This window comes from Propithecus coquereli, unplaced genomic scaffold (assembly GCF_000956105.1).
Source record: "Propithecus coquereli isolate 6110/MARCELLA unplaced genomic scaffold, Pcoq_1.0 Scaffold7, whole genome shotgun sequence".
Taxonomy (NCBI): Eukaryota; Metazoa; Chordata; class Mammalia; order Primates; family Indriidae; genus Propithecus; species Propithecus coquereli.
The window spans coordinates 20,905,459-20,929,873 of NW_012153062.1; the positions used below are offsets into that span (position 1 = coordinate 20,905,459).

At 39.1% G+C, this 24,415-nt stretch overlaps 1 protein-coding gene across 1 annotated transcript in view; it reads right to left on the reverse strand.

Annotated features, from left to right (window-relative positions):
- The window catches only part of FAM73A (family with sequence similarity 73, member A), a 95,324-nt gene that overhangs the window by 68,865 nt on the left and 2,044 nt on the right, over positions 1-24,415 (reverse strand). The window contains 2 exon segments of the mRNA XM_012661035.1: positions 11,023-11,128; positions 14,216-14,339. Coding sequence (XP_012516489.1) covers positions 11,023-11,128; positions 14,216-14,339 — 230 coding nt within the window.

Genomic DNA, 24,415 nt, shown 5'->3' on the forward strand with positions numbered 1-24,415 from the left:
TTTTTTTGAGACAGAGTCTCACTCTGCTGCCCGGGCTAGAGTGCCGTGGCGTCGGCCTAGCTCAGAGGAACCTCAAACTCCTAGGCTCAAGCAATCCTTCTGCCTCAGCCTCCTGACTAACTGGGACTGCAGACATGCACCACCATGCTCGGATAACTTTTTCTATATATTTGTAGTTGTCCAGATAATTTCTTTCTATATTTTTTTAGTAGAGACGGGGTCTCGCTCTTGCTCAGGCTGGTCTCGAACTCCTGAGCTCAAACGGTCTGCCTGCCTTGGCCTCCCAGAGTGCTAGATAAGTTTATTTTTTAAAAAATTAGGAAAAGGCAAAAGAACTATAATAGCCAAAATAATTGTGAAAAAGAACAAAGGTGGAGTACTCACACTAGTCAAATTCAAGATGTAACTATAAAGCTACAATAATCAAGACAGTGTGGTATTGGTGAAAGAATACATACAGATCAATGCAACAGAATAGAGAGCTCAGAAAGAAATCCACATGAATATAGTCAACCTATTTTTGTCAGAGAAAATCCAAGGAAGAAATTCTAAAAGAAAACATAAGAGAAAATTCTAAAAGAAAACATAAGACCTAATAATCACCTAAAACCAGAAACAACCTGGATGTCCTTTAACATGTGAATAAAGAAACCATGTTATATTCATAAAATGGAATACTACTCAGCAATAAAAAGAGGCAAACTATTCAGACATATGGCAATGTGAATGAATTTCAAATGCATTATGCTACATGAAAAAAAGCTGATTTCAAAAGGTCATATAGTATATAATTCCTTTTGAGACAGAGTCTCACTCTGTTGCCCAGGCTACAGTGCTGTGGCATCATCACAGCTCAATGCAACCTTAGACTCCTGGGCTCAAACGATCCACCTGCCTCAGCCTCGCAAGTAGCTGGAACTACAGATGTGTGCCACCACACCCAGCTAATTTTTCTATTTTTTGTAGAGACAGGGTCTTGCTGTGTTGCTCAGGCTGGTCTTTAACTCCTGGCCTTTAGAGATCCTCCCACTTCAGCCTCCTGAAGTGCTAAGATTACAGGTATGAGCCACCATTTATATGACAATGTGGTAAGGACAAAACTATAGGACAGAAAAGAGATCAACGGTAGCCAAGGGTTAGGGGATGAGGAGGTAACTAACAAAAGGGCTGCACAAGGGAATTTTGGGGGTGACAGAACTGTTCTGTTTGGTACTATGGTGATGGATACATCATCATTTATCTGCCAAAACCCTAGCACTAAGCACAACAAAAAACAGATCGTACTATGTATCAATTTGTAAAAATTAACCAGGATGTGGGATCACAGACTGTGACAAATAAACTGTGTTACAAATGAAGGACATAAACACACTGAAGAGGGTGGGGAAGAAAGGCTCTGACTTAAGTAACAATGTTTTGACTGATACTGTAAGGCCAAAGACAAAAAGAATTATACATAAACATTGTAATCTAGTTGGTAAATTTGTTTCTCAGAGGGATACTGGGGTAGCGATTCTGAAACTGTATGTACATGAGATACTGTAGAAAATAAATGTCTTATAGATAATATACTGCAGTTAATGAGAGCCAAGTGTCTCACCGCTGGAGAAACAGATGAGCCAAGTAGGAATGCTAAAATGAAACCTCTGTTATTGGATTGAAGTTGGAAGTATCAGTAGGAATTCATGCTTTGTTGGGTTTTTTTCCTATTTAAAATGTATATGCAGAGAGATAAATTCAGAAATAAAGCTGATTTTGAATACATGGATTAGTATGCATTCACGTATATCCTAGCCCTGTTTCCTAAGAGGATCTAGAAACAGTGACATCCCAGTAGCAAAGTACACACCTGGCATCCAGATCTTAGTTTCTAAATGCCATTCTCCACTAAAGAGAACCAAAGCTCTCTGGAGAAGTGGTTGATTCCAGGACTCAGGCAGAAAAAAATGCAAGATGAACCTGGAGGGGGATAAAAGGAAGGAAGAAAGAAAAAAGAAGAGGGACTGTCAAAAGGACATAGGAGCCACCCTGAAAGAGCTCCCAATAGCCAAAGATGGAACAATTTGAGCACAAATAATTATAGTATTGGATTATAACCCCCAAAATAAACTAAATATTCAAAGTGATATAATAAATAACTGAATAAATAAATAAAAAGGGGAGAAGGGACAACCCTTCCTTAAGGAACCATTCCAAATAAATGTAGAAGGAATGACAGAAATGGAAAATCACCAATAAATACTTTAGTAATAACTTCTGAGAGCAAGATCTAAATAAATACTAAAGTTAGTGGGCAAAATTTGAGGAGAAACAAGATATTTATATAATCTGAAAGCATCTACCTCTAAATTTATTATTTATTAATACAAAGGAGAAAAACAGTAGAAAAAATCCCTAACCAAGTGATCGAAGTTATTATCACCAGTAACAAGGCATATAGAAATCATCACGTATGCCCTGATATTGTGGTATCTTGCCATAAATGCATAACTTCAACCTAATCTTAAGAAAACGTGAGACACATGGAGCTCACACCTATAATCCCAGCACTTTGGGAGGATGAGGTGGGAGGACTACGTGAGGCCAGGAGTTTGAGACCAGCCTGGGAAACATAGTGAGACCTCATCCCTACAAAAAGATTTTTAAAATTAGCCTGGCATGGTGGCACACACCTGTAGTCTGAGCTACTTTGGAGGCTGAGGCAGGAGGATCCCTTGAACTCAGCAGTTCGAGGTTAGAGTGAGCTATGATAGCATCACTGCACTCCAGTCTCGGCAACCAAGATACTATTTCTTAAAAAAAAAAAAAAGAAAAAAGAATAAACAAAGAAAAAATATGAGAGAAACTCAACTGAGGGACATTCTATGTAGCAGTCCCCAGCCTTTTTGGCACCAGGGACCTGTTTCATGGATGATAGTTTTTCCGCAAAGTGATGGGGGCAGGGTGTGGACCTTAGGCGGTGATGTGAGCAATGGGGAGTGGCTGTAAATACAGATGAAGGCTTGCCTGCTGCTCACCTCCTGCTGTGCGGTCGGGTTCCTAAGTTTCATGGAAGACAATTCTTCCATGGGAGGGTTGTTAAGGGTGGGGAGCTCAGGTGCAGGGGGTTGGGGACCCAACTTCTATAGCATTCTTAAAATGACAAAAGAAAACTGGATGAAGACTATACTGGGCTGCTCTGTATAATTTTTGCAACTTCCTATAAATCTATAATTACTTCAAAATAAAAAGTTTTGTTAAATAAAGCTGTACCAATAGTTTCTAATCCAGATTAACTCAAATCAATGAACCTCTGGTAGAATTTTATGAGGAGATTGTTTTCCTTCACACAGCCATTCAATTTAATCTGAATTGAATCATGGTATGTAATTTGTTGTCTTTAAATATTATTTTACACCCAAAGGTTCCTTGGAGAGGTGGCTAATTCCAGGGATGGAGCAGGAAAAGTACAAGATGAGCCTGTATCATTTATACCAAAGAGCAAAGAAGCTATCACCAGGGATGTATCAAAAGCACTTAGGAGCCAACTTGAATAGGTACTCGAGATCATTTGAGAATAAATAAGGATAAATAAAATGCAATTGTTTAAAACATCAAATACCGTTAAATCCATGAAATTAGAATAATTTTTTTTTTTTTTTTTAGACAGAGTCTAGCTCTGTTGCCCTGGGCAGAGTGCAGTGGTGTCATCAAAGCTCACTGCAATCTCAAACTCCTGGGCTCAAGTGATCCTCTTGCCTCAACCTCTCAAGCATCTGGGACTATAGGCATGTGCCACCATATCCAGCTAATTTTTCTGTCTTTTGTAGAGACGAGGTCTCACTCTTTCTGAAGCTGGTCTCAAACTCCTGGCCTCAAGGGATCCTCCTGCCTTGGCCTCCCAGAGTGCTAGGATTACAGGTGTGAGCCACCATGCCTGATCCAGAATGATTTTTTTAAAACCTTCGTTGATCTGCTGTGAAGGACACTAGGGAACCATCTCATTATTTTAAAACCCAGTTTAAAAAAAGGAAACAATCAAACAATTATTCTATCTTTTCCATGCACGCTGTATCCGAGTAACAAAATAGTTAATGACACAAAGTTTCTCTTTATAGAAATTGGCATATCTAGACTATAATCATCAAAGACCTAGGTCATAAACATCACAAAGAGAGCCAATCAGACATTATGTACTTCCTATGATCTAGCTTCGGAGGGGGAAAAAAAACCACCTGAATCTGATTGACACTCTGATCTAACTACCAATTCATAAGAAATACAGTGGAGAGAGAATGTAATTAACAATATCTGTCACAACAAAGAATCTGGTTTTTTTCACAGAAAATGCAAACAATAAAGAAAGATGGAGAAGGAGTCTACAGATTAAAAAGATCCAAGAGTTGAAAGACACCTCAGAGACTTACGAATTATCTCAATTCCACAAAAACAAACAAAAAATACTCACAGGATAATAGTAGCAATGTACACACTGACTGGATGTTGATAATATTAAGGAATTACTATTGGTTTGGGAAGATGTAATGTTTTGGTAGTTATGTTTTAAGAGGTAAGATATACAAAGAAATATTTACAAATGAAATAATATGATGTATTGCATCTGTTTCAAAATAATCCAATGGGAGGGTAAGGGGAAGAAGTGGGTAGGAGAACACAGAAAGTAAGATTGCCCATGAGTTGGTAACTATTGAGGCTGGGTGTCAGGTACATGGGAGTTCATTAAACTATTCTATTTTGTATGAGTAAAATTTTCCATAATAAAAGTATTTTAAAAAATGAAAAACTGAACATAAGCTTTCAAACTATAACGTATTAGCAGAATAAAAACATTTATTACCATTCAAAAACACATGATCTATATACAAAATACAGAATTTACAAAAAGCTCCTAGAATAAGTGAATTTAATAAAGTTGTAGATTACAAGATCGATATAAAAAAATTCCTATTTCCATACACTAACAAGTAATTGGAAATTCAAATTTTAAAAATGCCATTTATAATAGAATAAAAATATGAACTATATAAGAATAAATCTTACAGAAGATGTGAAAGACATATCCTGAAAACTAGCAAACACTGCTGAGGGAAAAGAAAGAAAACCTAAATATATGGAGAGATATAAAGCATTTATAGGGTGAAAGACTCAATGAAGATGTCAATTATCCTAAATTAATCTATAGATTCAATGAAGTCCCAGTGGTAATCCTAGCAAGCTTTTTTTTTTATTTTTAACTTGGGTAGAAACCTATAGCTGATTCTAAAGTTCGTATGGAAATACAAATGGGCCTAGAATAGCCAGAACAACTTTAAAAAAGAAAACCAAAGTTGAAAGACTAATACTACCCAATTTCAAGACTTAAAAAGCTACAGCAGATAACACAGTGTCATATTGGCATAAAGAGAAACAAATAGATCAATGGAACAGTAGAGAGAAATAAAAAACACATATATGGACAACTGATTTTTGGCAAAGGTGCAAAAGCAATTCAGTTAGTCTCTTTAACAACTGGTATTGGAAAAAACTGGTTATCCATACGCAATAAATATGGAACTTCAATCAGAACCTGATAACATATACAACAATTAACTCATGGATTACAGAATTAAATATAAAACCTAAAATTCTAGAAGTTCTATAAGAAAACATAGGAGAAAATCTTTGTGACCTTTAGTTACGCAAGTATTTCTTACATACGACACCGAAAGACTGACCCATTAAAAAACTGAAAATCAAAAAGTTGATAAATTGGACTTCATAATTAAAATCTGCTCTTTGAAAGGTACTGTTAAGAGAGTGAAAAGACAAACCACAAATTGAGGTTAATATAGTTGCAAATCGAATATCTGGTATAGGATTTTCATTATCTAGGGCACATAACAAACTCTTAAAACTTAATATGAAAACAAAACTCCAATTTAAAAATGGACAAAAGCTTTAGATAGATACATCAACTAAGAAGATAAAGAGATTCCAAATAAGCACATGAAAACACACTCAACATCAATAGTCATTAGGAAATGTAAACTAAAACCACAATGAGATTCTACTACACACCTATATTAGAATGGTTGAAATTTAAAAGACTGGCCATAACAATGTTACAATCACATTTGGGAAAAGTTTGGCATTTTCTTAAAAATTTAAATGTATACCTACCTTATGACTCAGTCATTCTATTCCTAAGTATTTACCCAAGAGAAATGAAAGCACATGTTCACACAAAGACCCGTATGGGAATGTTCTTAGCACCTTTATTTATAATTAAAAATACAGAAAACAATCCAAATGTTCGTCAATGGGTGAGTAGGTGAACAAACTGCAGTATAAGTACACCATAGAATATTACTCAGCAACAAAAAGGAATTAACTAAGATGTAACTGAGAGAAATCAAAAACGACCTAATAATATAAACAAATGGAAAGACTGTCTGAGGAAAAACTAAACTCTCTTTTCCCCCCTCTCCTATCACACAGCCACAGACTCAACACGCTTCTGATACCAGCTGTGGGGAGGTTTCCCCACACACCAAGGAATTCTTCAAGGGACAACAGCTGGGTGTCCTATAACTTAACTCAGTTCAGATACTATCTACCTGGAATTGGCATCAGATTCCACAGGTTGAAAGCTCAGCCCCACAAGACGGGGCCCCATTTCAGATACCAGGAGGCTATGAAACAGGACTCCACTACCCCCTCCTCAGGGTCTATTCATTTGCTAGAGCGACTCACAAAAGTCAAGGAAACACTTCATTGCATTTGCTCATTTATTTTAAGAGATATTACAAAGAATACAGACGAAGAGCCAGATGGAAAAGATGCATAGGGTGAGGCATGTGGGAAGCGGGGCAGAGCTCCCATGCACTCTGCAGGCAAGCCACCTTCAGGCACCTCCGCACATTCAGCTCTGAACCCTGTTCTCATGCGTTTTCATGAAGGCTTCATTACCTAGGCATGACTGATGACATTATTGGCAGTTGGCATCAATTCAACCTTCAGCCCCTCTCCCCTCCCTGGAGACTGAGGGGTAGGGCTGAAAGTTCCCAACCTTCTAATCCTGCCTTGGTCTTTCCCGTGACCAGCCCCATCAGGAAACTACCCAGGGGTGCCAGCCACCACTCAACTCATTAGCACACAAACACACTATTATCACTATGGAGATTCCAGGAGCTGTATGTCAGGAAATGGAAAGACCACATGGATATTTCACAATATCATGGAGATACCACGGTTATGTATTGGAAGATTCAAGAAGATGGTGTAAACTGAAAATAAAATCCTAAGCCCTCTGCTACCTAAATAGACCCCTCTCGGCCAAAGGGACCCCAGAAACATCATAAAACTGAGTTCCCAGCCATGACAGGATAGGAGAGATATAAAACACAATTACAAATACATGATTTCCCTTTATAAATATTCATGACTCCTCCTTTAGCTTGTTGAATATATATATTTGACTACCCTACTCAGTATAAAATCCTGTTCCCTTATTTCTCTTCTTTGAAACACGTGCGTCTGGCTTCTGGTTGGGGCTCTGCTTCTCAGCCTGTTTAAATGTCCACCCAACAGATTGCTACCCTTTAAAAAAAATAAAGCTCTCGATTTTTTTTACAAAATAAATAAATAAATAAAGCTCTCCTTTTTCCAAAGTATAAATCTTGTTAGTTTTTTTTAGTTAACAATGGCGATTTGCTCAAATTGACCCATATATTTGACACAATCCTGATCAAAGTCTGAGCAGCTCTTTGGGTAGAAATCAACAAACTGATTTCTAAAATCTCCATAGAAATGTAAAGCACCTACAATAGCCACAATAATTTTGAAAAAGAACAAGTTAGAGTATTTACACTGACCAATTTCAAGACATACTACAAACTGCCTTAATTGAGACTGCAAGGTATTGGTGTAAGGACAGACATATAATCAGTGGAACTAAACAGAAAATTCAGAAATAATTCAGCAATATAGTGTCGACTGTTATCAAAAGTGTCAAAGTAACTGAATGAGAGAAAGACAGTCTTTTCAACAAATAATAGTAAAACAACAGGATACCTGTGGGAAAGAATGAACCTTAATACTTATATCACACTGGACACAAAATTTAACTCAAATGGCACATAGACCTATGCGTAAAAGCTAAAACTTCTGGAAGCTGGGGTTTGGCTGGGGTTTGGCAGAACATGAACCATAAATGAAAAAAATTGATAAGTTAGACTCCAATAAAATTATAAACTTTTACTCTCAAAAGCCATAAAGTAAAAATGAAGACCATAGACTAGGAGAAAATATTTGTGATAGGTATATCTGACCAAAGACTTGTATTCAGAATACATAAAGAATTCTTACAGGTGGGGTGTGGTGACTCACGCCTGTAATCTCAGCACTTTAGGAGGCCAAGGTTGGAGGATCACTTGAGGCCAGGAGTTTGAGACCAGCCTGGACAATATAGCAAGACCTCATCTCTACAAAAAAAATTAAAAAATTATCTGGGGATGGTGGCATACACCTATAGTCCCAGCTACTCAGGAGACTGAGGCAGGAGGATTGCTTGAGCCCAGGAGTTTGAGGCTACAATGAGCTATGACTGTACCACTGCATTGGGCCAAAGAGTGAGACTCTGTCTCTAGAAAAGAAAAATAAAAAGAATTCTTATTAATCAGTAAGATGATCAGACTAAATTTAAAAAACGGCCAGAAGACTTTGAACAGATACTGTGTAAAAGAAGATATATGAATAGTAAATAAGGACATGAAAAGATGCTCAGCATCGTTAGTCATTACAGGAATACAAATTAAGACCACAGTGAAATATCACTGCATACCCAATAGAGTGGCTAAAATTAAAAAAGACTGACGATCCCAACTGTTGGCAGAGACATGGAACAACCAGTTCTCTTATACATTGCCATTGGGAGTAGAAAATGATACAGTCACTTTCTAACTATTCTGGCAGCTTTTTACACACTTACATTATGACCCAGTAGTTCCACTCCTAGATATTTACCCAAGAGAAATGAAAACACGACCTCACAAAGACTTGTACAAGAATAATCACAGGAGCTTTATTCTAAAAGTTAAAAAGTGGAAACAACACATCGTCTATCAGTACGTAAAGGGATAAATGAACCATGGTATGTCCACACAATAGAACACTGCTCTGCAGTAAGGCATAGACAACTGCTATGTGCAAAAACATGAATCTCTTGCTGAGTGAAAGAAGCCAAACGTACTGAGTTTATATTGTATGATTCCATTTATTTGAAATTTAAAAAGAGGCAAAACTGACCTGTAGTGACAGAAAGGTCAATGATTCCTTGAGTCTAGGGTTGGAGTATGGTTGAGGGAATGAGGGAGTCTTACAGGATGCTGGAAGTATTAACTCAATGGAGGTGGTGGCTACATAGGTATATGCATGACAAAATTTAAGATGATGTATCTCTAAGATGGGTACATGTTATACTGCATGTGCAGCATACCTCAATAAAGCTAGTCTCTGAACAGTGAAAAAAGGGAATCAACTATTGGTACACAAAATAACATGAATAAATTTCAAAAATAATTAGGATGAGTGAAAGAAGCCAGACAAAAAAGAGTATGTACTATATGATTCTATTTATATAAAATTCTAGAAAATGCAAATTAATCTATAGTGATGAAAAGCAGATCAGTGGCTGCCTGAGGACAAGTAGGGGAGGGAAGCTAGACAGGGAGGTGCAGAGGGAGAGATTACAAAGGCAAATGAGAAAACTTGGAGATGATGGGGATGTTCGTCATCTTGACTGCGATGATGATGTCACATATATTTACGTATTTTTATGTGTGTGTCAAAACTTAACATACTACATACTTGAATTATTCTCTTCAGTACCTCTCTTCAATAATATCTCTACTACACTTGTTATCAATTGTTATTTTTTTCCATTTCTATGTTTTTCCCTTCAGTGTTCACAGAAACCAAATGAGATTCAGGGGAAAAAAATCAGCTTCTTCATTTTGGATGCTAAAGAGTCAATAATAAAATGAATTCTAAAAATAGCATTAAGAACACTTTACTTTTCATTACATTTTATAAACTTACATGACCTTATTATCAAAAGGAAAATATTCTTCTTGGATCAAAGTTAAATATATTAGTATTTAATGTACATGTGAATGTAGGACTACACAATCAAGACTATACACTATAATATAAGAAAGATCTCCAATCAACAACTTAACTTTACAACTTAAGGAACTAGAAAAGAAGAACAAACTAAACCCAAAGCTAGCAGAAACAAGGAAATAAAAAAGGTTAGGGCAGAGATAAATGAAACAGAACAGAAAGACAATAGCAAAAGATCAATGACCAAAAGATAGTTCTTGGAAAAGATCAACAAAATTGACAAGCCTTTAGCTAGATGGACTACGAAGAAAAACAGAGAAGACTAAAATCAATAAAATCAGAAATGAAGGTAGGGACATTAATATCTATTCTATAGAAATAAAAGGATTATAAGAGAATAATATGAACAATTGTACACCAACAAATTGGATAACCTAGATTAAATAAACAAATTCCTAGAAACACTAAGCCTACCAAAACTAAATAATAAATAGAAAATCTGAAGATTGGTTGCACAATAATGTGAATGTGCTTAATGCTAATGAACTGTACATTTAAAAATGGTTAAAATTGTCAATTCTATGTTATGTGTACTTTACCAAAATAAAAAGGATTCTAATAGTGAGAACAGGTCTACTGGAATAACATAATTCACTGAAAATAATTGTAATAGACTGTGTAAATTCACTTAAGATAGGAACTTTTTTAAAGTAATGCAATCCCCTTTTAAGAGTTATAAACATGATAACTAAGAAAATAAAGCCCCATGAAATTAATAAAAACCAAGTAGGTTTTAAATTACTTTAACAAACATTTGAATGTGCCATATAAAAACCTCAATTTAAATTTAAATAGTATAAACAAAACATACTCTGAGTAATGAACTTATTATTTAACTTTGTGTCTGCTTCTTTTGTTTACCTGGGAGAGAGAATAGTACCAGGACAGAGGAAGATCAAACACTCTTAATGCTGCCGTCTTCAAGGAAAACTGTGATTCGCTTACTGTTTCTTCTGACATGACTCCTCTTCTAACTTTCATTAAATGAAACATAAAAACATATTAGCCACAAAGATTTCTGGTTACTTTAACAATGAAAGATACAAATTGAAAACTTAGCTCTATCAGCTTTTTTTTTGGCACTCAATTATTCATGATACTACACTTCAACTGAAATTATATTTGTTAATCACCAAAGCACCAAAAGTTAGATTTAAACTTCTAGTTTAGGTAGTAAATATTCCTAGAAAATTACAGTTTCCAGATCCTCTCTTTTTTGGATAAATAAAAATTTATCAGCTTTTAATTAGTAACTTCAAATCTACTTCTTCCTACTCATTTCTTTCAAATAACAGGAGGGGGGTGGGGGGAGGTTGTCGAATAGAATCTGGAACAGACACTTGGGGCTAGAGAGGAACTTCGGACTCATGCATTTATTTTATTGCTGTCCAATTTTAAATATTATAAAAGAAATGCCACATATACGCTATGTAATTTTGATATTGCTTTAATGCATGCTAATTCTCTTGCAACCAAAGAAAGGTCAGATATCTACATAGGAAGCACTATCATTGAAAGAGAGATTCTTAAGGTAGTGGAACCTTGATAGAAACGTAATGCTTCAGGGTCTGGGTCTCCGCTTTGTAAAGCCAGAAACTCAATTTTATTAGTGTACCCAATTGAACACACAGTAAACAAATTTACATGGTACTGATGTATAAATCAGTTTACAAATTAAATCATCTATAATAAAGACATACACTATCTAGTGACCAGATTACTTATATATGCTTTTAAAACATACCCTCTCTGAAATTAAAATATTGTGGGAACCTGAACTATTAAGTCAAAAACACTGGTGGGCACAAAATCAAAGGGTCCTCCAGGAATACTTCATCCCTACCAAAAAAAAGCCTGAGGCTGGGCGCGGTGGCTCACGCCTGTAATCCTAGCTCTCTGGGAGGCCGAGGTGGGCGGATTGTTTGAGCTAAGGAGTTCGAGACCAGCCTGAGCAAGAACGAGACCCCGTCTCTACTAAAAATAGAAAGAAATTAATCGGATAACTAAAAATACATAGAAAAAATTAGCCGGGCATGGTGGCGCATGCCTGTAGTCCCAGCTACTCGGGAGGCTGAGGCAGGAGGATCGCTTGAGCCCAGGAGTTTGAGGTTGCTGTGAGCGAGGATGACGCCATGGCACTCTAGCCTAGGCAACACATTGAGACTCTGTCTCAAAAAAAAAAAAAAAAAAAAAAAAGCCTGAAAACTATCTCTGGTGCACAAGACAATAGGCTTCTCCAGTAACCAGAATGTTTATGCCTACCAAATTCAGTATTTCTTTTCTTGGTATAGTGCTCTATATTACCACAGAGAAAATTAAAATTACCAACAATCCTTCCATAAAAGCTTATTTGCTGTACTTTCCTTAGATCCTTTATTCCTGCATATATCTCTGTGCTCTCTTTTTCTAGACTCCAGTAGACTATTCCCTTCTGGTTTTTGTTTTTGAGACAGGGTCTCACTCTGTTGCCTGGGATAGAGTGCGGTGGCATCATCATAGCTTACTGCAACCTCAAATTCCTGGGCTCAAGTAGTCCTCCAGCCTCAGCCTCCTGAGTAGCTGGGACTACAGGGGCACACCACCATGCTGAAACATTTTTACTAATTAAATAGATTCTAGACCATTAAGCAATCTATTCTACTGCACTTAAAAAAAAGTATCAAGAGTAATTCACCCAAAGTAATTTTCCCCATAAATAGAGCATTCCAGATTTTTAAGCAAACACTTCAATTTGCTGCAGTGGTTTTCTTAAAAGAATTTTGACAAATCTCCCTTTTTGCATTCTAATTATCCCATTCCCTTTCATTTAAAATCACTGAGGATGCTGACTGCAAACTTAACCATTATTAATTGAATAACTTTTTAGAAACTTGTCATTTCAGCTGCTTTCAGAAGTATAATTCAAACAACATGAAGGTAGTTTCATGATTATTCAAATTTGTAGGAGTCTAAAACATCACCAAAAATATTGTCCTGTGTAATATTACTTGCTTCGCTACACTTCAACCACTTATGAATTAAAAATAAGTGTTTTTAAATAGAATTTGCTGGTGTTTTGTTATTGTTTTGAGACAGGGTCTCACTCGGTCGCTGGGGCTAGAGTGCAGTGGCATCATCATAGCTCACTGCAACCTCAAACTCCTGGCCTCAAGGGATCCTCCTGCCTCGACCTCCCAAAATGGTAGGATTACAGGTGTGACCCACCATGCCTGGTCTTAGAATTTGCTTCTTAAACATCTTAAAATTCTACAACTTTATTATCCAACCAAGAATGAAAGTCTGAAATACCAAAAAAATTGACGTGAATCATAAATCTATACAACCAAACTCTGAGAAGATACTTTAAACAGAGCAAAATGCTTAGTTGCAACAAAAATAAAATAATAATAATAACGATAAAGGTCTTAAAGGTCCGTGCAAGAACAAGATCTCTTGGAGTCCTCCCTCCAGAAAACAGATGTTTAATAACTTCACAGAAGTACCCGATGCCACGATACTCCCAACCTAAATTATTCTCTAAAAGCACCTTCAAAGACGCGTAATCTACCACATCCAAAAACCACTCCCTGATCAAAACCGCTGACATCCAAGCCGATCATCAGACCTCACCTTCTGCCCCACCTCCAGCACTCTTCTTCCCCCAGCCCCTCACCGTGCTCTCCTCTGTGGTCTTCCTTTTTTTTTTTTTTTTAACAAGAGGACCAGAAAAGGGGCTTCCTCCTAGCCCGGCCGCCCAGACTTCCCCTTGGCTCAGAGCCTTGGAGAACTCACGCCGATTCAGCGCTTCCCTGTGGGCCTGCCTCTGGCGTGGGGGCCCTCCCGCTTTCCCATCGGAGCACTAGCCAGACCCAACCCTGCTTAGCCTCTGCGATGAGACAAGAGACAGCGGGTGCAGGGCAGTACGGCAATAGACCCTGCGGCTTTCCGTTGCCCCACCGGGAACTCAAGAGTCCCGATCGCTAAAGCGAGCGCTGGAACCTGCGCCTCCCTCGCCCCGCGGCCTTTGGCCCAACAACGTCGCGACCGCACTCTCAGCTTCGGCCGGTCCCGCCACCTACGTACCCGGAGCTCCAGGCCAGGTACAGCCTGCCCGCCCACGCCTGCTTCTCAGCCGCAGCCCGACGCCGAGCAGCAGCCTGGCCGCCGGAGGCGGAGTCCTTCCGGGGTCAGGAGTGTGACTGTGGAGAGACAGTGGAGGTGCCCTCTAGCCTTACCGCGTGAGGGGCTGCGTGTGAAGCAGCTCCTGCCATTTTTGTTTAGGGTAAAGTCTCCCGTCTTTTCAGATGGACGTGAGAACTAGATAGAACAATTGCATTCTTTTACAAGCATGTAAAGAACTGCTATCATAGTTCCTCACCTTTTAGGGGATCTAGGACGATTGTGAATCTGGTGAAAACTATGGAGACTTTCCCCAGAAAAATGCCCAGAGACATGCTCATACATTATTAAAAGAAAAAATACATATACAGTTTCAAATCCTCAAAACCAATCCATGCATCCCAGATTAAGAACTTCTACCATGGACCCTCAGCCTTCAAACGAATGAGTGTTAGGCATTCCACCCGTGTATAGAGGATGCATTTATTATTGATTTCAATTTCACTTTAGCTTTCCTCAGTGTTTCACACTGAATTAAGCAACCAAAGAATTGTGAATGTGGCCAGTTATTAGGTGGGATAGCCACTGCTTTCGGGTTCTGTCTAATACACACTAAAGTAATAAGGCAAGAAAAATAATAACAAAAAATCCACGATGCTGTTTATATGTGCCACCCTTAGCCAAAATATTCCGTCAGATTCAGAGATTTAAGAATTCCAGTTGCTGATTATATTTGTGGTGAAAAGCCAAAATAATGTTGCAAGACTAGCTAAAACATGAAAGGAAATGTTACTAGTGTTATCTAAGGAACAAGAATGCGCAATCTTTTCTGTTTTCAAAATTCCCATTTAGTCAAATGGAAAATAGGGAGAATGGCAACACCAATGTGTGATACTACTAGATGACTAATAACTAAAAATGCACAGACTGAGTTCTGTGTTAAAATATTTTACACTTATAAAGTAAATGGAGCTCTTGAGACTTGAATCTGGAATTTGTAAGGCTATTTTTGCTTATATCCCCAATTTCCTCTCTGCTGCCTCCTCCATATTTGCCACAACTTCCAGACATTCAACCTAATGGTAAGAACAGTAATGGTGATGACTACCACTTAAAGCAACCCTCCTGAGAACATTATCTCCTTTAATTCCCCAATAAACATTGTGAGAGAGATACCATTACACAGTGGGTACAGATTTTACTCTTTAACAGGAGAATAAGAAATGCTGCATTTCATTTATTTTTCTAAACCAAATGTAATTTGCTCCAAGTCTTTCTTCTGGGTTGGTAGAGTACTGTACTCCATCTTAGCCATTATTGGGCATATTAGTTAAGATGACATTAGCTACAAGTAAAAAAAAAAAGTGAACAGGCCGGGCGCGGTGGCTCACGCCTGTAATCCTACCTCTCTGGGAGGCCGAGGCGGGCCGATTGTTTTGAGCTCAGGAGTTTGAGACCAGCCTGAGCAAGAACGAGACCCCCATCTCTACTAAAAATAGAAAGAAATTAACTGGACAACTAAAAATATATAGAAAAAATTAGCCAGGCATGGTGGCGCATGCCTGTAGTCCCAGCTACTCGGGAGGCTGAGGCAGAAGGATTGCTTGAGCCCAGGAGTTTGAGGTTGCTGTGAGCTAGGCTGACGCCACGGCACTCACTCTAGCCCGGGCAACACAGTGAGACTCTGTCTCAAAAAAAAAAAAAAAAGTGAACAAATAAAAAACAGGGAAACTCAACGTCTTCTGCTATCCTGTACCAGGAAAAAAAAAGTAGAGCCTGAATTAATTCTAAAGTCCTGTCCCTCCCCCAGATAACCAAAGTGGTCATTTAATACTCACTAAACCAGAGAGTGGAGTTCATGGAATAATATCAGTTGTTTCCACTGTCCAAATACTGCAATACTTGCTGCAGCAACCATTAATGAATTTAGGGCAGCTTATATGCATAGCATCAAAACAATGCTGTGGAGTAAGACTGCCTGGGTTTGCATCCTTTCTCTGCTGCTTACCAGATGCATGATTAAAGGGGGAAAAAACTATTTTTCTATACTTTCAACACCTCTGACACCAAATATGTAGAGGTTTTTTTCCTCACCAAACAATTCTCCAAATTATCTGCAGACACCAACTGGATGTCCTACAATTCAATTCAAGTCAATACTATTTACCTGGAGTGCATCAGACCTCTTAATGGCTCAGTCCCACAAGATTGCCCCCACTTCTGATACCAATCGCAAGTTCCAGGTTGTCACCTGTACTTCTGACTCACCAGCTATAAATCAGGGATTCCCACAATCCCCTCCTCACATGCAATAATTTGCTATAATGGCTTACAAAACACAGGGAAACATTTACTTATGTTTACTGCTTTATTACAAAGAATTTTACAAAGGATACAGATGAATAGCCAGATGAAAAGGTACATATGGCATGGTCTGGAAGGGTCCCGAGTACAGAAGCTTCTGTTGCCATGGAGTTGGGGTGTGCCACCTTTCCAGCATATGGATGTGTTCACCAACTCAGAAGCTGTTTGAACCCTGCACTCTAGGGATTTTTTTTTTTTTTTTTTTTGAGGCAGAGTCTCACTCTTTTGCCTGGGCTAGAGTGCACTGGCGTCAACATAGCTCACAGCAACCTCAAACTCCTGGGCTCAAGCGATCCTCCTGCCTCAGCCTCCCGAGTAGCTGGGACTACAGGCATGCGCCACCATGCCCGGCTAATTTTTTTCTATATATTTGAAACAGTCCGATTAATTTCTTTCTATTTTTAGTAGAGACGGAGTCTCGCTCTTGCTCAGGCTGGTCTCAAACTCCTGAGCTCAAACAATCCGCCCGCCTCGGCCCCCCAGAATGCTAGGATTACAGGCGTGAGCCTCCGCGCCCGGCCCACTCTAGGGATTTTTATGGAGGCTTCATTATGTAAGAATTATTGATTATTAATTCGATCTCCAGCTCTTCTCCCTTCCACAGAGGATGGGGCATGGGACTGAAAGTTCTAAGCCTCATGGTTTGATTTTTCTGGTGACCATCCTCCATCCTGAAGCTATACAGGAGCCCATCAACAGTCACCCCATTAGAACAAAGACACTCCTGTTAACCAGGAAATCCCAAGAGATTTAGGATCTCTGTGTCAGGAACTGGGGACAGAGTCCAAATATATATTTCTCATTATGTCACAGTGGTCTTAGGCAAGGTACTTACCCCCTTGCTTTATGCCTCAGTTTCCTCCTGAGGTGTTAGAAAGATAAATGTAATAGTTCTTGTAAAGCACTAAGATTCTTATGTAAGTTTTTTGGTTATTTTTATTTGGTTTTGTTTTTAAAACAGGGTCTCACTCTGTGACCTGGGACTAGAGTGCAGTGGCATCATCATAGCTCACTGCAACCTCAAACTCCTGGGCTCAAGCAATCCTCCCAACTCAGCCTCCTGAGTAGCTGGGAGTACAGGCACATGCCACTATGCCTGGCTAATTTTTCTATTTTTTGTACAGATGGGGTCTTATTATATTGCTAAGGCTGGTCTTGAACTGGGCTCAGGTGATCCTCCCACCTCGGCTTCCCAGAGGCCAGAATTATAGTCATGAGCCATCGTGCCCAGCCTGTTAGGTAAGTTTTTAACCTGGGTACTTGTACCTCTGTGGAGTCCGAGGATGAAACTCTATTTCAATATTATTGGTTTCCTTTGTAATCCTACATATTTTGTTTTATGTATATAGAAGCATTACGTTGAGAAGGGGATACACAGACTTTACCAGAATGTCCATGACACCAAAAAAGACCATAAAACAATCCTGGCACATATTTCTAAGATATATGGCATATTAAATGGGACTTTTCAGTGTCTTTTGGCAGAAGCTCCAAAGCTGAGAAAAATACATGCCAAATATCCTAAGAATTTTAAAAAGAGATGCTAGACCATCCACACAGGACACCCTGGAAAAATGTGTAGCCCATTTAGCAATCCTCAGTTCTCATGCACCTCCCTGGAATGATATAGCAGGACTGATGAAACAAGTTTAGAGAATGAAAATGCCTACAAGATAGTTTTCTGGAGTTCTGTGCATTCCCCTTCCCCTTCCCCAGGAGCGCAGATAGGACAGTGCTTATCTCACCCTATCCCCGCTTTAAGCCAAGTAAAGAAACAGATAACTCAACCTCTGAGCCCTGGAGTTTATGCCAACTGGAAAAGTCTAAAAGCAATATACTATCCAGAGAGGCCTTTGATGGCAAAACAGTGAGAAAGACCTGCAGCAGAAGTGGCCTATACTTGCAACTTTGCAAGAAAAATTTTCCTGTGGGCCATATGAATGCCACTGAATGTAATCTGATACTTTATTTAGGTTGTTCAGGATCACATCTCACTGCAGCTCAGGGAATATGTGGCCAATGTATTTCACAAATCATCAGTGGAAACAGCACTTATCAAGTGACAACATTAAGCCTGACCAAAGGAGTCTAGCACATTTAGGATTTAAAAGCAATTGCATCACCTAAATAGATGAACACTTTTAGGTAATTCATATCTCCAATTATCTTTTACATTAACTGCTAAAACCTGGCAGAGGCCCCAGAAATACTTCAGAGCCTCCTTTCAAATTAACACAATGATATAGGGCATATATTGGTCATTGTATCTCTGTTCTCATCACCCAAAGTGTTTTGCAGGAACCCTCTATAAGTCCTGTAAAGAACTAAGCCAACTAAGGCATTAGAACTCAGAATATGGTTCTAGATGCTAATTTAGAACATCTATCTAGAGTACAGTGGTTCCATAAACACATCTGAATATTGCAGATTCGGTTCCTCAAAATGTTAAACATAGGGTTACCATATGACCCAATAATTCCACTGCTAGTTAATACCCAAGAGAAATGAAAACATACATCCACAAAAACTGACACAAATATGCATAGTGGCATCATTCTTAATAGCCAAAAAGTGGAAACAACCTAAATGTCCATCAACTGATCAATGGATAAAATAAAATGTGGTATATCCATATAGTATTATTTGGCAATAAAAAGGAATGATGTAGGCCGGGCGCGGTGGCTCATGCCTGTAATCCTAGCACTCTGGGAGGCCGAGGCGGGCGGATTGTTTGAGCTCAGGAGTTCGAGACCAGCCTGAGCAAGAGCGAGACCCCGTCTCTACTAAAAATAGAAAGAAATTAATCAGACAACTAAAAATATATAGAGAAATTAGCCAGGCATGGTGGCACATGCCTGTAGTCCCAGCTACTCGGGAGGCTGAGGCAGGAGGATCGCTTGAGCCCAGGAGTTTGAGGTTGCTGTGAGCTAGGCTGATGCCACGGCACTCACTCTAGCCCAGGCAAAAGAGTGAGACTCTGTCTTAAAAAAAAAAAAAAAGGAATGATGTACTAATAAATGCTACAGCATGAATGAACCTTGAAAACATTATTCGAAGAAGCCAGTCATAAAAGACCACATATTATATGATTCCATTTTTATGTAATGTCCAGAAAAGGCAAATCTATAGAGACAGGAAGTTTATTCATGGTTGCCTAGGGCTGGGAGGCTTGAAGGGAAATGGAAGCGACTGCTAAAGGGTATGGGGCTTCTTTTTGGGGTGGTGAAAATGTTAAATGTTCTAAACTTTTGTTTTTTTTGAGGCAGGGTCTTGCTCTATTACGCTGGCTAGAGTGCAGTGATGCAATCATAGCTTATTACAACCTTGAACTCCTGGGCTCAAGCGATCATCCCACCTCAGCCTCCCAAGTATCTGGGACTACAGGCACAGGTCATGAGATACCAAACTATGGCTAATTTTTAAATTTTTTTTGTAGAGACGGAGTCTCACTATGTTGCTCAGGCTGGTCTTGAACTCCTGGGCTCAAGAGTTCCTTCCACCTCAGCCCCCCAAAGTGCTGGGATTACAGGTGTGAGCCACCATGCCCAGCCTATTCTAACCTTAGATTGTGGTGATAGTTGTGCAAATCTGAATGTACTGCAAACCACTGAAGGGTGTACTTTAAAAGGGTGAATTGTATAGTATGTGAATATTTCAATAAAGCTGTTAGTGAAAAAATTATTATTGCCATTTTTGTAGATCAAGAAATTGGGGCTTAAAGAGATTATAAAAATGGTAAAAACTGGAGATCCGAGACCAGAAAATGATATAGAGCATATTTTCACTGCACTGCCTCAGTAATTGTGAGAATATGTAAGAGGCACATATTCTATTTACATCAAAATGTATTTATATCAAAGTATAAAATAAATAGTAGGCAACAGATATTTTTCTAGTAAGAGCTTATGTAAGTAAGTTTATTCTAAAGTTACTTTACCATAAAGAACAATAAAATTTAAATTAAACTACATGGAAACAAGAGTTCATATTTTGCATTTCTAAAAAATCTTGTGACAGTTCAAAAGTCTAGAAAACCATGTGCCATTTCTAAATTTAATTTAAAAAAGAGCTGCATCTGCTGTGCATATATTTAAATGATGGAAATTTTGAGAAGTACAAGACAATTGCTGTCTTTCCTAGTTAGAAAATACGTCTTATACTTATTTCATATTTTCCTATTCATTTGTCTTTTTCAATAACAGGTTTATCAATTTGTTCATTTCCTATGTTGTGCCATGTACTGTGCTGAATGCTGGAAATACCAGAATGAGTAAGAAAAATCCCTTCCCATAGTTTAGTTCAGGCAATAGAAAAGTGAACAAATCTATGTCTAATGTCTAATAATGACTTTCCAATGCATATTGTATGATCAAGCAGCAGTAATCCCTAGAGAATATGCCATAGAATACAAGGAAGGACCCACACAATGTGGAAAAGTCAAAAGAGGTCTCCCCTCCCTTAAAAAATGAGTAGAGTTCACTTTTGAGAGAAAAGGCAAAAGGCAAAAGGGCGTTCCATACATAAGGAAAGCAGCACTCAATAGAAGAGGCACAAGCAAATGTTTTGCATTTCAGGAAAATGAAATGTAGGCTAGAATACCTGGAGGACAGGGTGTTTGGGTGTAGCAAAAAAGAAGGTAGGTGGAGCATATTTGGGTCAAACTAAGGCCATGAGAGAAATTAGGATGAAGCAAGCAAGGTGCCTGCGGCACACAATTTGAAGAGGTACTCTCTGGTTTCTCCAAGTGCATGGTTCTTCGCTGTTGCATTCTAGGCAACTTACTTGCCTCCCCCTAGGCCCTTGGTGACAAAAGGAGTCTTTGGGGCAAGAGGAGTCATTAAAGACTTATGTAATTGGATTTCTGTTTTAGAAAGAGTGATGTTTAGTCTAGAAGTATGGCATTGGACTAGAGGACACTGAAACTAGAGTAAGAAAGACATGTTAGGGGACTGTTAAAATAATTGAAGTAAGAATGACGAGGATCTGTGCAGAGGAGCCCTCCTAGGCTTCATCTCCCATGTAGTCAATTGAAAGTCTATTAATTTTATCTCCTAAGTAACTTCCATTACCATTTCCACTGCTAAGCTCTTAGCTTTGCTTGTCTGGATTCTGCAATAGCCTGCCTCTACTCTATGCTGCCAGTCACCGCTGTCCAAGTAATCCATTATATAAATATCATGTTGCTTCCTTTCTCAAACTTTTTCATGGATCTCTACAAGGAAAACTACTCAGCAGATAAGATCACTCATAATCTGTCCCTCTCTGTCCAGTCTTTTCCACTATTCCCTGCTCTCAATCTTTGCTTTAGCAATACTGACCCCTTGCAGGTTCCCAACTGGAGCATATTCTCTCCTGTTGATGTGCCTTTGCCTATGATGTTCCCTCTGCCTAAAATGTCCTTTCTCCTTTGGTCCATCTGGAATCTTATTCAGCCCTAATGCCAGTATTGGCTATCCATTCATCCACTTAATTGTCATTGGAGCTGCCTTGTTCTTTCATGTCTTAGAGCTGAATGCTCTTATGCATTTGAACCAGGTAAAGATAATAAATCCATTCTTTGGGATTATTTTAAAGTAGGATCTCTGCTTTTGGAGAAAACTGTAAGTTGACAAATTAAGAAGTGAGTGATGAAGAGATCATGAGGGAGTCCTAGCAATGTTGAGTCCCTGGCTTTAGCTACCCTTCCATGAATAAATAAATCCCCTCTTTTTTTTGCCCAGTTCACAAATGTGTTTCAAGTGCCAAGACAGTGATCCCTGCTGGAAACCTCTAATTGCAAGCATCTTTGTCTATTGATCTCAGTGTATTATAATTTTCTCAATGATCTGATGTGATAATCTGAAAAAAGTTTGAGAAGCACTAGCCTAAGCTAGAGCACTGATTCTCAGCTGGGGGCAGTTTTGCCCCCCGGGGGACATTTGATATGTCTGGAGACATTTTTGTTTGTCACCATTGGGAGGAGGTGCTACTGACATCTAGTGCAACGGTCCCCAACATTTTTGGCACCAGGTCTGGTTTCACGGAAGACAATTCTTCCACGGACTGAGGGTATGGAGGCAGGGACGGTGAGCAATGGGGAGCAGCTGTAAATACAGATAAGCTTTGCTTGCTCACCGACTGCTCGCTTCCTGCTGTGTGGCCTGATATTCCTAACATGCCATGGACTGGTACCGGTCCACAGCCAAAGGGTTGGGGACTGAAGATCTAGCAGGTAAAGACCAAAGGTGCTGCTAAACATCCTATAATGCACAGGAACCACCCTCCACAACAAAGGATTAATCAGTCTAAAATGTCAACAGTATCATTTTTGAGAAACCTTGAGCTAGGTAACCTGAACCGTTACTCTACGAGTGCACGAGTGAACAGATGGTAACAGATTCTTGGCAGAGGCTTCAAGTGCCAGTGCCAAATACTTCCACATCCAAATTAAAGTACCACCTGGAGGTGGGGAAATTACTTCCCCTTCATGTCAGGCCAAGGCTGAGGGGCTTTGAGAGGACCATTTGGAAAAAGATGACATGTGTCCACTGGATTCTTGGAGAAATGAGACCTGATAACCGATTCACATCTGAGAAGTCTTAAGAGGCTGAGGCTGCCTCTGAGCAGAATATGCACACAGGGCTGATTGGGAACAGCTCACACTTCTGTGCAAGATACTGGTATGCTTTTTGTGGACCAAGTGAGAGCCCTGTGTAAGCTGGACTGAGTTATCTTGAGAGCAGCTGTCCAATAGAACTGCCAATATGGACGAGATGACCCTAACCTAGGGATGGACCCCTGGAAACCGGAGACTGAGGTGTATGTCATAGGTAGCCAGCCAGAAGATACATGGCTGAGCCAAGAAACTATAGGTGAGGTTTCCCCAATGAGGCACGCTGTGAGAGAAAGGGTCAGCTTCACACTGCAGCTACATCCAGAGGGCACTAACACTGGGCTAAAACTGTTTCAATCCAGAAAGATTCTTTCTGTTTTTGTCTTCTCCACCCCTAGAGAGGCACTCCCAAAAAACTAGTCAGCCAGGGAGAAGAAAGAACAAGGTGGGGAGAGTGGCAGAGCATTTTTGAACTGTATAAGTCTGGGGATTTTTGACATTGTATTCTACAGGATTTTTTTAATACTAGGGGAAAAGACCATTATTTTATCATGAGAAAATTATTGGATGACTTTTTAATTACATGAGATTGACTGGAAAAGCAAAATGCTTTGCCTCAGATTTTGTACTAGGAGAGGGATCCTCAGAGATTTTCAGGGATAATAATGAGATAGAATAAAGTTGATTTCTGGTTGCCCCCTGCCAAATCTAGCTTGTTCGCCAAATTAAAAACAACGGTTTAATTGGGTTTCTGGCACTTATAACCAAAAACATATTTTAAAGTCTCGGTTTAAATTGAGGTTTCACCACAGGGGACTAATGATGCTTTGGACTCTCCTGTCACATCAATGCAAAGGAAAGTGACTAATTCCTTCTTCCACCAGTCCTCCTCAGGAGTATTGCCAACTATCCACCCAGGGGACAAAACTGCCTCCAGCGGAGAACCAACGAATATTTGAGTTCTTCAATGCTAGGCTCTGGGAATATTATGAACAAGACAACTAGTCACTGTTCTCATTGAGCTTAAGTTCAGAGGAGGCAGGCAAAAAAATTAAGTACACAAAAAAATCTTAAAATAATTACAAATTATAATAAATTCTCTAAAGGAAACAAGCAGGATTCTGAAATGGGAAATAATGGAGTGATATGCCATGTTAAACAGAGTATAATAGGTAGGAGTTAGCCAGGTGAATGAGGGAT